General features: G+C 46.2%; 1 protein-coding gene across 1 annotated transcript in view; it reads right to left on the reverse strand.

The window, feature by feature from the left end:
- Positions 1 to 7867: 7867 nt before the first annotated feature.
- The window catches only part of GMCL1 (germ cell-less 1, spermatogenesis associated), a 318745-nt gene continuing 312339 nt past the window's right edge, over positions 7868 to 14273 (reverse strand). The window contains exon 14 of the mRNA XM_086943476.1: positions 7868 to 9128. Within this exon, the coding sequence (XP_086799602.1) occupies positions 9000 to 9128 (129 nt within the window). The 3' untranslated portion in view covers positions 7868 to 8999. The remainder of the gene's footprint in view (positions 9129 to 14273) is intronic.

Raw genomic sequence — 14273 nt, forward strand, 5'->3', positions numbered from 1 at the left:
TCACATTTTTAGGACTGCATCCCTTTAATCACTATAGTTTTACATTTGTTAAACACTGTGTGCAAAACATTGCAAAATGCACCAATGCCACAAAAAATCAGGCCAGCGTGCATTATGCCTCGTTTACTACGCCAAGCCTTTAATCAGGTGCAAAATCTCATTGGAAACCCAGTGCAAATGTAATTGAGCATGGGAGTTTTGTGCCTAATATTCCCACTGGCCATTAAACGAGCCTCTTGGATTTCTTGTCCACGTTGTAAATATTGTGTTGAGTCAGATAATAAAACGACGAACAGTGTAAACTAACTCTGGCTAATATAATCCAAGCAGTTTTTTTACAGATAATTTCACCATTTTATGGGCGCCCGGGTCAGCAGTTCATCGGTGTTTCCATCCATGTGCCAATAATATATATAATAAAAATAACGCATGCAGCAGAACGCACAGCACCTTTCATTGTACATGAGACTAAAACCATGACAGCAGGTAGTGAATGCAAGACGCACACTCTGGCATGTGACCTCGTTGCATTTATTGTGGTCACGTGCTTAACTCATTAGCCCCCTGCTTGTGAGGTAATTAAGCATTTCTACCTACAAGAAATTGAACCCAAGACGCACACATTGGCGCAAGGCCCGTTCATATACCGTGCACACATCCCTAGCTCATTAGCGCACGCTGGTGAGGTAATTATCCGTTCAAGGAAGAAATGTTTTATACACGCATGCATGATTGCGTATTTTACTTTTTCATGCTGGGCCACTGAACAGTAAGCACCTTTGAGCATCGCCCTGGGGGTGGTTAATTATTTCACTGACGGTCGGGGACGGTAAGGTCTTCAGCGGGAGGGGGGCGGGAACGGCCACACACTGACAGCAGGGGGGGGGGGAAGAGCGGGAACAGACACACACGGACATAAGGCAAAAACAAAGCACTCACGCAAGCATAAAACTCATAGTAAATAAGGGTCCAATTATCAGAGAGTGCAGTACAACATGGTTTTTACTCACATTTTTAGGACTGCATCCCTTTAATCACTATAGTTTTACATTTGTTACACACTGTGTGCAAATCATTGCAAAATGCACCAATGCCACAAAAAATCAGGCCAGCGTGCATTATGCCTCGTTTACTACGCCAAGCCTTTAATCAGGTGCAAAATCTCATTGGAAACCCAGTGCAAATGTAATTGAGCATGGGAGTTTTGTGCCCAATATTCCCACTGGCCATTAAACGAGCCTCTTGGATTTCTTGTCCACGTTGTAAATATTGTGTTGAGTCAGATAATAAAACGACGAACAGTGTAAACTAACTCTGGCTAATATAATCTAAGCAGTTTTTTACAGATAATTTCACCATTTTATGGGCGCCCGGGTCAGCAGTTCATCGGTGTTTCCATCCACGTGCCAATAATATATATAATAAAAATAACGCATGCAGCAGAACGCACAGCACCTTTCATTGTACGTGAGACTAAAACCATGACAGCAGGTAGTGAATGCAAGACGCACACTCTGGCATGTGACCTCGTTGCATGTATTGTGGTCACGTGCTTAACTCATTAGCCCCCTGCTTGTGAGGTAATTAAACATTTCTACCTACAAGAAATTGAACCCAAGACGCACACATTGGCGCAAGGCCCGTTCATATACCGTGCACACATCCCTAGCTCATTAGCGCACGCTGGTGAGGTAATTATCCGTTCAAGGAAGGAATGTTTTATACACGCATGCATGATTGCGTATTTTACTTTTTCATGCTGGGCCACTGAACAGTAAGCACATTTGAGCAACGCCCTGGGGGTGGTTAATTATTTCACTGACGGTCGGGGACGGTAAGGTCTTCAGCGGGAGGGGGGCGGGAACGGCCACACACTGACAGCGGAGGGGGGGGGGGAGCGGGAACAGACACACACGGACATAAGGCAAAAACAAAGCACTCACGCAAGCAGGAAGGCGGGTGCCGGCTCAATGCCGGACCAGATTTGGGGGCGTTCCCGAGGGCTTTTGGCTGACGTAGCCAAAAGCCAAAAAATCTCGGGAACGCCCCCGAATCTGGTCCGGCATTGACAGACAGGCCCGTCTTCCAATGGCTAGCCTCCATTTATGGAGCTAGCCAATGAAAGACGGGGGCCGTTCCTGTCCCCCGTAGTATTCTCATTAGGTTTTCGCCTGCGCGAAAAAGATGCGCAGAGCGCATCTTTTCGCCAGGCAAAACCTAAAAAGGGTTGTTATTGGCCCAGTTGGCAGATTCACAGCAGGAAGGACATCAGAAGCGAACGACTCCACCCACCACGGTTGAGGCCCAGTAGCCCCTGAATGTCCAGGGATGGACACAAGCACTGTTACCCAGGACATTGCTTCACTACATTCTCGTCATGCATATGGATCCCTATAAAGAAATAATGCTTACATTTTAACGTTTTCCGTGCTGATGACGGAACCACTCAGTAATCAGCCGCGGTGGCGCTGTGCTGATGACGGTGCGGTTCCGTCATGGCCCGCCCAATGCGCGGCACTGATTTCGCGCCTGCGCGGTGCGTTCTATTGAGCGGGCGGGGCCATGACGGAACCGCTTCATCATGAGCACAGCTCAACCGAGGCTGGTGACGAAGCGGTTCTGTCACCAGCATGGGCGCGCCGCGCAGCCCCCTTAGCGCTGCAGCGGAATAGCCACCACAGCGAAGGAGTTAAATCAAGCCATTGACTCGCTTTCATCAGTTTATATAATGGTGACTGTGAGAAGAATAAGGCAGACCTAAAGAGCTATTTGAATTCTTTAGTCGTTATACTTTTAAGTCTGGGTTAGATATAGCAGCTGCCACACAGATCTATTACTAACATTGAACATAAAGTGGCCTTTGGGTCCGCCCTCTTCAACCACTGGCTTTCTCAAAGAATCCTCTTTCAGCATTGGCTTGAGACATGGTCAACGTGCTTTGGCTCAGTTAAGTGGAGTATTCCTCTCTGAACTAATGGTATTGGTAGTATCGTTCTCCCTCAGTACTTGCATTAAAGTGCATGAGGGACTTCTTTACAATATAGCATTTTCTACACGATCCTGCTGGCTCCCTTATGCCTTGCTCTAATGTGCCAACATTTTACACACTACTAGTACATTGGACATATGTATTGCAATTCCCTACAGGCCTACTAACAAAGTATGCAGTTTCAAAGAATTCACTGATCAAACAACACGCTTAATTTCTCCAATGGCTTCACAGTCTCAGAAAGAGAAAAAGCACAAGTCTCATCTTGCAGCATCTGTATGCACTGTATTTATTCATCATCCATAATATTTGAGCAGTAATACAAATAAGGTGGGCCAACATACAGTTTTTCAAAATAACATATAAAATAAAAACTTTGCTCATGAGGGATGCTTTTAAACATGTCATTCAGAAACAGGAATCCTTAGGAATTAAAACTAAAAATACAAAGCTCAGTATACAGCTTTTACTGCATGTAACCATGGGTAAAATTCTGCTCCTGGCTGGGATCCTACCCCGGATATTACTCCCAGGATAAACGATCTCCAGACTGATTCAGTGCAATATTCCAAGCAAACAAACCAGGATTGATGGAGCGAATGTCACAATAATGCCCTTAAGAGCCACCGAAAACTTTGCATGAAAAGCACAGCAGATGTGTGGCAGTTCTATATAGGTGCTGTACTACTTTTAATAAAAAAAATATAATAAAAAAAATAACGGTACCCGTCATGTTAAAAAATCTGAAGCGTTCAATGGAAGAATTGATAAAATACAGGAGGATGGAATGTTGTGTTTTTTGTGGTTGACTGTTCACCAAAAGTTGTAATGAAGTCTTATACAATACTTTACTAGTTTGCAAGGAATGCATGGGCAGTCAAAACCTCCGACACCCTTACAAACGTTCTTGAATGGCCAGCGGGGTAAACAACGACAATGCTCTAGCACTTCAGTGATTCCGAAAAATGTGGGCGGATGGTAAATTGTTGACTCGGTCTCACACCAATAGGTCTTTAATTCAATCTTAACGTTTCCCTAAACGATATACATTTGTTTTATGTCTGGACTTTGCATTAAGCTCTCGCTGTTTTTGAACAAGGTAAAGACACTTTGCAGTCGTAAATAACCTTACTTAACTGCTGAAACTAGGCACTCTCCGCAAACAGCATAGGAAAGATGTTCTGGATCAGACGAATCAAATATCAAGAGCTCATATCTTTGAGAAAGTGGGCCTCAGAGCCAGGTACAAGCCAGATGTAATTACAATAATTGCATGTTAAAAAGTGGCAAGCTTGGCACAGATGAATTCCTAACGTGCAATGCACTAAATTCAAATTGCAATTTGCAAAACGAACGATGGAACCATTTCAGTCAGCTTCCACTGTATGAGGGTGGCTGATGAAGACGGGGTGAGGGCCTGACAAACGAATTCCATGGATGGCTGGAGACTTGTAGATTGCAATGCTGGTGCGAGTCAAAAACTAATGGAGAAGTTTATTGACCCGCCTTCATCCCTTCAATCACTAAAACTGGGTCAAATCCTGTCTCAGGAATATGAATGACCCGGACCATCTGCAACTCAATGTGTATGGATCTAATGCACTGTGAACTAGGGGTTTCATATAGCTGACCCCAATAATTTGCCTCAAGAAGGTACATTGCACAACTCCGCCCAAAGGAAGAGGGGGAACCAGAGGTGGAGCAAAATGAGGTCCCTTGCTCTGCAGATCATAGGAACACACTTAGAGTGGAACAAGATCGGGCACCCTTGCAAAAATCAAATAAAACACCCCATCAAAAGATTTGGTCAAAGACAAACAGTAAGCAAACGCTTAAAAATAGGATGTTTTGTTATTCAAAGATCTAATAAAACACAAGCGGAACACTGATCCCTAATTTGTCACCATCTCTAAAAGTGGCGACCAGAAAGATCTGTTTCATTCAGAGGGATGAGAAGAAATTGTTGTTCTAGCCATCTCTGTAATACATGCAGGCAGACAGAAGGGCAACACCTTGCCATGCAGTGAGAACTCCAGCTGAAGTGAAACACCTAGCCATGTAGTGAGAACTCAACAAGAAGATGGTCACACACTGCCTCAGGAATATTAAAAAGCAAGACAGAAACTGATGTACATTTTCGATTCCAAAAGACCTTCTCTTCCTACAGCAAACACCATTCACAGACAAGATAATACAATAACAATATCAGGAAGAAACAGGTCTTAGAGAGGCTACGGGAACGACATTCCACTGTAGGGCAGCTTTGGATTGAGGAAGCACTTGTGAGTTGTATCTCTGGTCAGAAATCTCTGGAATTCACACCACTGGAAAGATAGCAGCCTGATCTGGGAAATCTGGAATATTTCCAAATGGTCAAGGACTCTAAAATGAGTATGGCATAGGGCGGGGCTTTGATTTACAGAGAATGGCTCTACATTTTCCATCCAACCAGTAATCCTCTGCAGCCAATGAAAAACCACCTATTGGAAGACGCTTTGAGACGACCATGACCATTCATTTGCGGCACCCATTTAGATGCCACGTAATTTATCGAAACACATATTGCACTGATGTAAGAAATTCTCTTTCAATAATTTCAATGAAAATACTAAATGTTCAAGTCTTATAAAAAGTTCATACAACAAAATGCAATTCAAAGACTAATACAAAATCAAAAACAATATCCACATTTTTCCTGTATATTTCAACTTAACTTCATCATATTTATTTGAACCATGAACCTGGCCCCTCATGCATCTGAGAGCAGTTTATAGAAAAATGGACCAGAAACATTTAAAGTGTATTTGCACCAATGGTAATTAAAGTTAAAGCACCTCTTTAAATAGGTTATGTGTGCATTTTCCCTTCACTCTTTATGACAACTCTTACCTGCTTGGAGAAAGTATCCATCCTGCTACATTTACCCCATGGTTCAAATGGAGCTCAAGCTTTTGGAGCTACTACATTTGAAATTGTAAAAATTGGAATTGTGCATTAAAAATGGAAATGATACTTCTATAGCCTTAATAAAACAGAAATAATCTGTTTTAAGAATATTGAACTATTCGGTGATGCAGTTGGTGGATTGTGTGCTGGTGTGGCAGCAGGACTCTGAACTACTGCATGAACTAAGTGTTATTTGTAGCACATGTGGACGATAACTGCTGGTATTTACCCTTCCTGACGTGCACGGACAAGACCCAAGAAGAGCGCATATAAAGAAAGGCTGGGCATTCACCAGTCATTATTGCTCTGCAGATAAGAGCCATTAAGGGTAAAAATGAAAATAATCCCAACCCAGATTAGATGTCACAGAAGGAGTAGGGGCACCTCTCATTTGAATCATATGCAAAAAAAGGTCTCCATTCTCCTGCGGTGCTTCTCCTTCCGCTTTCTCAGCAGCAGCCATGAATTTTAAACACTGCTTCCGGTTGCTCTGATGAAGCAGAGTGTAAAGCCTGACTACCATAGAGAAGTAAAAACAATGAACAAAAACTGTTTACTGGGACTATGGCCCTCTCAGCAAAGCAAGGGGAGGAGCCCAGAGAGTCCTGTTAGAAACGGGATCTGCCAGCAGGAGAAACGGTTTTAAAAACTGTAATTAGGAGAGGGTCAGCTATGCTCCTCCCTGGCCTTTATAGTACATCTATGCTGCCCTTAAACTGGGAGGGAGCTGCAGGGGTGCCGCCCACCAGCATACGGGAGAGATACGGGGCCTCGCAACCACAGAATGGTCCTGAGCTGTCCCATAGCCGTAGTTGTAATCCCTTATAAGGCCCTTTCTTATTGGCTCTTCAGTTCCCAAGGTTCAATCCAGAAAAATGATCTAATATAATCGATCCACAAAATTCTGTACGATAACATCATTCAACTAATTTTACAGTCAGGTGATCTCACCAGAAATACAATATTGAAATACTTTGTTTCTCTCCCACACTTTGGCATAATAATGTTACTTACAAGGAGAGTGTCTCAATAAGATTTTGTTAATCTTATCACTCTTCCCGTCTCTTCTCTTTTTGCAACTCCCAAAATTATATATCTCCGATTTCCTTATTTGTTGCTTTCACTTAAAGCTCATGGGGCACCATTTTAATATTTAATATTACAAACGCTAAACTATATTTTTTTCCAAACGTGAAAGTCTGGGGTAACATGTTTTTTGAGTCTCTGAAGAAAGAAAATCATCCCACTAAGATGTGCTTTCGGAAAGATAGCGTTTTAAATATTAATATTTCCCCCTTTTTACTAAAAACCAGGCCATCTTTATTTTGATTAACTGAACTGTACAAGTTGCAGGAAAAAAGTATTTCCACTACTGCGTAAAAATGGCAGCAGAAACTGACATAAATCACAGTGATTTAGACTTGAAGGTGCTTCATTATCTAGCAATACCAACTGCTTTGGCTTTTGTGGAAGCTGAAGAATGGAACCCGACCAGCAAGAGCTGCTCCTGATGCCAGGGGGTTTCCATACGACAACAGAGGCGGGGTTGGCTTGATTCAAGGTTTTACATTGGTCCCGGCGCTTAATGGAGCTTTGCCATTTGCAGAAACCACAAAGGAAAAAGGCACTCACTACACCAGGTGAAACCATCTTTCTTGCACATCTTTATATTACCCTTTCATTTATAATGCAGAACTTAGTGGACCATTACCTTGAGAGAAATGCCTCAAGAAAGGTCATTAATGCTACAGTGCAGCATTCTTTATGCATTCCCCACTACACTAGGGGCTTGATTTCATCGCTGCTTCTAAAGTGTAATATACTGGACGGTTTTATGGGGCAAGCTATGGTCTGCAAGATCAGACATATTTTAATGGCAGAAAAGAAAACCAAGTTAAGTTGGGTGTAGCACTGCACAAAAATATTTCGGACCTAGTTTAGGCTAGATCCATCAAATAACAGTGTGAATTAAAAAAAAATCATGCACTGAATGAAATCATCATATCCCCTCTTCTTGCTCTAGACCGCTAAGCTTGAAAACCAATTAAAATATAAATGTTAAACCTGCATCTCTAATCGTTTCAATTAAGTAACATTTTTTCAGCATTTCTGGTGACACTATTCTAGGTGTGACAACCCATTCTAAATGGTTGATTAGTGCAAAGCAACCTGCAGATGACGGATGGATTAATTATATACCACAGAAAAAGGATAAACGGAAAATGTGCCAGAATGCCAAAAGTTGCTGAAAATTCTGGGAAAATGGTCCTAAAAGTGATGCACTGGTCTATGACTCAAGTGATATAGTTGATGGGAAACTGTAGAAATAAAGTAGAACTTTCAATGAAGTTACTGGTTGACACAAGGGGGTTTAGGGTTGTAGAGCTAAAGCTTCACCAACCATAAGAATCTGTAACCATCAACTTCAGAAGAGGTCTGTTTATCGACTATAAATGAGATGCACACATCACAAACCTATCACAGTGCTAGGGTCACCACACCTCCCATTCCTTACAATACGGCACACTGCATACAAATAGACCGCATCTGATTTCCACAATGGGCTTGGACAATTCGTTTCTATATATAATGGTAGTGACCTATCAGAAGGGTACTTCAACTACCTTCATGCAGTTATAAGTATCATTGTAACATGTTCACAAGATCATAACATGGTGGAAGCTTTTAGACTGGAAGACTCAAAATCCTGCAAGACTGGCCTTCGGATTGCACAATATCTCAGGCCACAATGTACTGGGATTAAGAAACGAGTACTTGTAGAAAAAGATATGTCACTCAAGACTCTTCCCAAAATGTCTTGTAAAATGTCCTCTGCATGCGCCCTGGTGATTATAAAGTTGCACTGACTAAGGAAATACCAGGGCAATATTTTGAGTTCACAGTGACTTTACTTAAGTCTCTCCTATATGTTTTTGGATATATTGCGAGGAAATAACAGTCATGCGGCTAAATAAGGCCACAGGGTTTTCACTTTTTTTTCTTATTGGCCTGGTCCTCCTTTGAGAGGCCAGCAGGCACCAAGGAATGCCCTCCGAGGTCTTCCTCAGCTGTCCAGGGTCTCTGGCAGACTCTCGCCCTCTGGTCTGAGCTCAGGTGAAGTGTATAAGAAGTTGCAGCATATGTAGAGTGGGAAGATCAGCACCCGTCTGTCCAGGTTCATCACCATCTGCTCCTGTGAAACAGAAATAAACAGAAGAGTCGATCGGCTGCCAAACAATTCTACAGAACTCTGCCTGCAAGATCCAGGCGATCACCCAACAGCTGAGGAACAAAACATCAAAGTGCGGCCCACAATGAACACAGCAGGGATAGTGCTTACTGAGCTATGAAAGATTAATCAATGCAAAATTACACTCTGGGTGAGTTGCAGGTGCAACTAGTGAAGTATCTGTAACATCAGGAGTTAAATAAATTTTACTGCATCCTTCTGGGCTCTGATCTTTCCAACTCAGTTCTTGTCAAGCTTTGGAAATTACGATCAAGCTCTTGCTGTGTGCTTTCCTTATTTTTATGTACAATGTTTAGTCAGTTCTTCTCAACCTGTGATATAGCTCCTTTATACCCTTACTGCTGCCACAGCTCTTGTTGCTCCTCAGATTGGCTTGCACAACAGAAATACTCTAGCATGTGAAAACTATTTTTATGGAGTGGGTAGGGTGGGTGGTAATGGGAGATTGTAGCCAAAAATCACACTCCACGATGAACATGTACACTGTGAGCCATATTAATGTTTTATGTATCCGACCCAAATCTTGCACAATCGGCCAACAAAATGAACTCTCTTCACAGACAAAAAAAAAAGGAAGGAACACCACACATTAAAACATCTTCAAATTTGCCCTCTTGTAGGTGGTACCAACACGACAGCAGCAAGGAAATCGCAGCTATCAAAGATTTTACAGCGTCTCTTCCATCTCCAGCAACATCACACCCTCGCAAGACCTTTGCAACAAGCTCTCTGTAAACTTCTGTACAAAATGAACAAGTTACTTACATTCGGTAATGATATATCTGTAAGAAACATTAGTTAGTGATAGATTCCTTACCTTAGAATTACCTCCAGGCGTCAGACTTGATCCGGAAAGTTTTCGTCAGCAGTACCCCTGCGCGTCAGAAGGTGGCATTCTGCGGCTCCGCGTCCGTCGTTGGTGCATTTGTCGCCGAGTTGACGTCGCAGCAGCTACTTAGACGCCACCCTTGCGCGCTGACGTCAGTTCTGCACAGAACTTTCCGCGCCAGGAACACAGAGCCATGCAAGATACTGACCACTGGTGCATTGAAACTAGGGACCTTAACCCTAGAAATCCGTTCGCAGAACGGGGAGGATGGGTGGGGCGGTAAGGAATCTATCACTAACTAATGTTTCTTACAGATATATCGTTACCGAAGGTGAGTAACCTGGTCATCTGAAAGAAACACGATAGTGATAGATTCCTTACCTTAGAATAGATACCCCAGCAATACCAACACCGGTTGTGGGTCTGCGAACCAAGATCACATCAGGAAGTCTCAGAGAACAGAATGGCCAAAGAAGCGGTCTCTCCAGACTTGGCAGTCCAGGCAATAGTGCTTAGTAAAAGTGTGCAACCAGGCCCACATAGGTGCCACCAATGTCTTGTAAGGGGACCCCACGTCCCAGTGCCGTAGTGGCAGCATTCGCCCTGGTTGAATGGGCGCACAGCCCCCCCGGAGGCTCCTTTTTTCACCAGAGAATAACAGACTTTAATACACAAGACAACCCATCGGGAGATAGTCCGCTTGTGTACGGTCTGACCTTTCTTGGCACCTACTTAGCCAACAAATAGCTGGTCATCCACCCGGAACTGTTGTGTGCGATTCAGGTAAAATGAGAGCGCATGCTTTGGGTCCAGACAGTGGAGCCTCTCTTCTTCTCTGGAAGGATGAGGAGGCGTAAAGAAGGTGGGCAAAGTGATGTGAGAACCGCAGCAAATGCAGGAAGTCGGCTGTAGTCAGGAGGTGGGAGACGACTGTCCGGGGCGAGCCCGCCTTCAACAGCCAGTCGTCGAGATAGGGGACGACTGGAACCCCTGATCTGCGCAGATGAGCTGCGACCATCACTTTCGTGAACACCTGAGGGGCGCTTGTAAGACCAGAGGGGAGCACAGTAAACTGAAAGTGCTCGTGGCCCACCATAAACCACAGGAAACGCCGGTGGGCAAGCAGGACGGGAAAGTGGAAATATGCGTCCTGAAGGTCCAACGCTACCATCGAGTCTCCAGGGTCGAGAGAGCCAGAGTTAACATCTTGAACTTCTCCTTCCGGAGGAAGCGATTGACGTCCCCTAGGTCCACGATAAGACGCACCAGAAAGTAGTGGGAGTAACAACCACGCCCTACTTCTGGCAAATGAAGGAGCTCGATGGCCCCCTTCGGCCAAGAGGGCCGCGACTTCCTGTTGAAGAAGTGCCAAGTGATCCCCGTCATGCGGGGGTACTGGGGTGGCATGGCAGGAGGGGTAGTCTCGAAGGGGAGGGAGTAGCCCCTTCGGACTATTTGTAAAACCCACCTGTCTGAAGTGATGGTGCACCAGTGGGGGAGGTGATGGCGTATTGTGCCGCTCACTGGCGTTTGATGGGCCTGAAAAAGCACACTAGGAAGGTTTGGAGGCAGTGGTGGCTGGGGTGGAGGTTGACTGACCCGCCAGCTGGCCCCCTGACCCGGCTCAGCGGGTCCCACGTCAGCGGCCGCGCTATGACTGTTGCTGCGCAGGCCTGTGGCTTTGAAACAAACGTGTTGGGGCACCCCTTCCGGGACCACAAATGGAGTGAAAAGCAGAAGGTAGAGGAGGGCGAGTGGCAGAAAGGCCGAAAGACTTGCCCGTAGCCCGCAAGTCCTTAAAGCTCTCCAACGCACTATCTGCTTTGTTGCCGAAAAGGTGATAGCCATCAAAGGGAATGTCCATCAAAGGGAATGTCCATCAAACTGTTCTGGACGTCCCCAGAAAAAACAGTTGTCCTCAGCCAGGAGTAGCGAGGAGCGCCACCTTCGTAGAAATCGCCCTGCCCAGCGAGTCAACGGTGTCAAGGCCACAGCAAATACCGAACTTGGCTGCATCCCTCCCTTCAGCAATAGCTTGAGAGAGCACTGTCCGGGCCTCTTCAGGACATTGCGGCAGCACATGCGCCACCATATCCCACACAGAGTGGGAATAACGGCCCAAGAAGCATGAGGTGTTGACAGACCGCAGCCCTGAACTGGCGGAAGAAAAAATCTTCTTACCGAAATGCTCCAGCTTTTGGATTTCCTGTCCGGTGGTGCGGTAGGGAATGCACTCGGGGACGCAGAGGCTTGGACAACCAAGCTCTCAGGGGTGGGGTATTAGAAAAGGAAAAGGAGGTCGCCCGGGCCGCGCGATGGCGTCGGGCCACGTTCCTATCTACAGGAGCCCCTGTTTTGGGCCTGGACCAGGTGCCCAAAAGAATGTCCGAAATTGCATTGTTAAAAGGAAGCAGTGGCTTTGAAGAGGTAGCTGCCGGCTGAAGAACTTCTGTCAGGAGGTTAGTCCTGATGGCCACTGTAGGGAGCTCAAGATGGAGGGCCTCGGCCGCCCTAGGCAACACCACTGCGTAACTTGCACACTCCTCCATAGCCACCGGTAGGAGACAGCATGCCAAGGTCAGGAGAGGAATCAAGAACACTGGCATCCCCAACTCCTCTGCCCAGTCCGGGTCAATCTCACTTTGTGCTGTGACAGGGTCCTCAAGTTCTCTCCTTCCTCCGAAGGCTGATAAACAGGCCGAAAATAAGGAGGATGGACATAAGGGTAGAAATCCCCCACCGGCGTCCGAATCAGCATCGAGCGACGGCGGTCCGGCGCCGTATCCACTTCGGGGCTGAAACCGGGGGAGATGTCGTCGGGAGGCCGGGCGACGTCAGAGGTGGTGCCGGTGTGGTTGACGTCGGTGGAGGTGTCACAAGGTCAACCGGCGTCGACCGGAATCTAGGCCCGGATCCATGGGGGTACTGCGGCGCCGGGGCCGGGGCCGACAACAATGCTGGAGCTGGAGCCGCCGGAAGTAAAGGACTAGAAACCCCAGTCAGGCCTGCGGGGCCCAAAGACATGCCTGCGGAGCCAGACGATCCAAAGAGGCGAGCAATGGCTGACAGAAATTCCTGCAGCTGAGCCGGAGGGTGGGCAGGGTGGCAGCGACTGCGTAGGTTCCGCTGGAGCCGCGGGGGAGGCACCACCCGCACCCTCAGCCGTGTCGCAAAGTCGGGGAGCGATGGCGCTTCTTCGACTTCTTGGAATGCTTCGTCATCCCTGACCCTTTCGATCCCGATGAACGGTGGTGGCGGCTCCGTGACTGGTCCCTTGACCTCCCACGGGACCCGGAGCTTGAGCGGCGCGGAGCCGACTGCCGGGCTTCTAGCAACGTTCGGGATGACTCCCGCAAAGACTTCGGCGCCTTGGTCCAGCAGTCGGAGAACGACTTGGGGTCGTGGTCGTTCTCCAGGCAGTAAAGACATACGTAGTGCGGGTCTGTCACCGACATCATGCGATGACAGTCACAGCAGGACTTGAAGCCAGGCATCCCTACTGCACCAGGAGTCGATCAACTCAAAAAATAGAGCCAAAAAGCCTCGAAAAAACTCATTCAAAAATTGATTGGGGGTACCGCTCTTTCCGGATCAGAAAAAGAAAGAAATGACGTCAGCGAGCAAGGGCGTAGTCTATGTAGCTGCTGCGACGTCAACTCAGCGACCACGATGCCAACGACGGACAAAGAGCCGCACAACGCTACCTTCCGACGCGCAGGGATACTGCTGACGAAAACTTTCTAGATCCAGTCTGACGCCTGGGGGTAATTCTAAGGTAAGGAATCTATCACTAACATGTTTCTTTTAGATGACCTCCTTACATGGCAATTTTGAATATCAACCGGACCCAAGCACCGCTAGATCTCAGCTTCCAAACACTGACCTCCCGGGCCTGCCCTCACCACCGTCAAAATTACTGCTACCTTTAAAACCATCCACTCGGGCGCCCCATCGGAGCCCTACTTTCACCAAACGCCTCCTATTGCTCAGTGAAGCACTAACACTCATCTGCAACACCTCCATTGACTCAGCCACATTCCCAGACACGTGGAAACATGCCAAGGTCAACACCTGCTTCCTTCATGGACCATAAAATTGCATTAACTATGATGGTCCATGCGGGAACACACTGCCTTTGCTGTAGAAGACATTACATCAACATGTCTGCAACTTTTCTATGGAATCATAATTTTACCTTTAGACTCTGGAACGCTTGGAGGCACGAATAAGGCTACGCATATGCATGAGAATTAATATTG

Source organism: Lissotriton vulgaris, chromosome 11 (assembly GCF_964263255.1).
Source record: "Lissotriton vulgaris chromosome 11, aLisVul1.2, whole genome shotgun sequence".
In the NCBI taxonomy this organism is placed as follows: Eukaryota; Metazoa; Chordata; class Amphibia; order Caudata; family Salamandridae; genus Lissotriton; species Lissotriton vulgaris.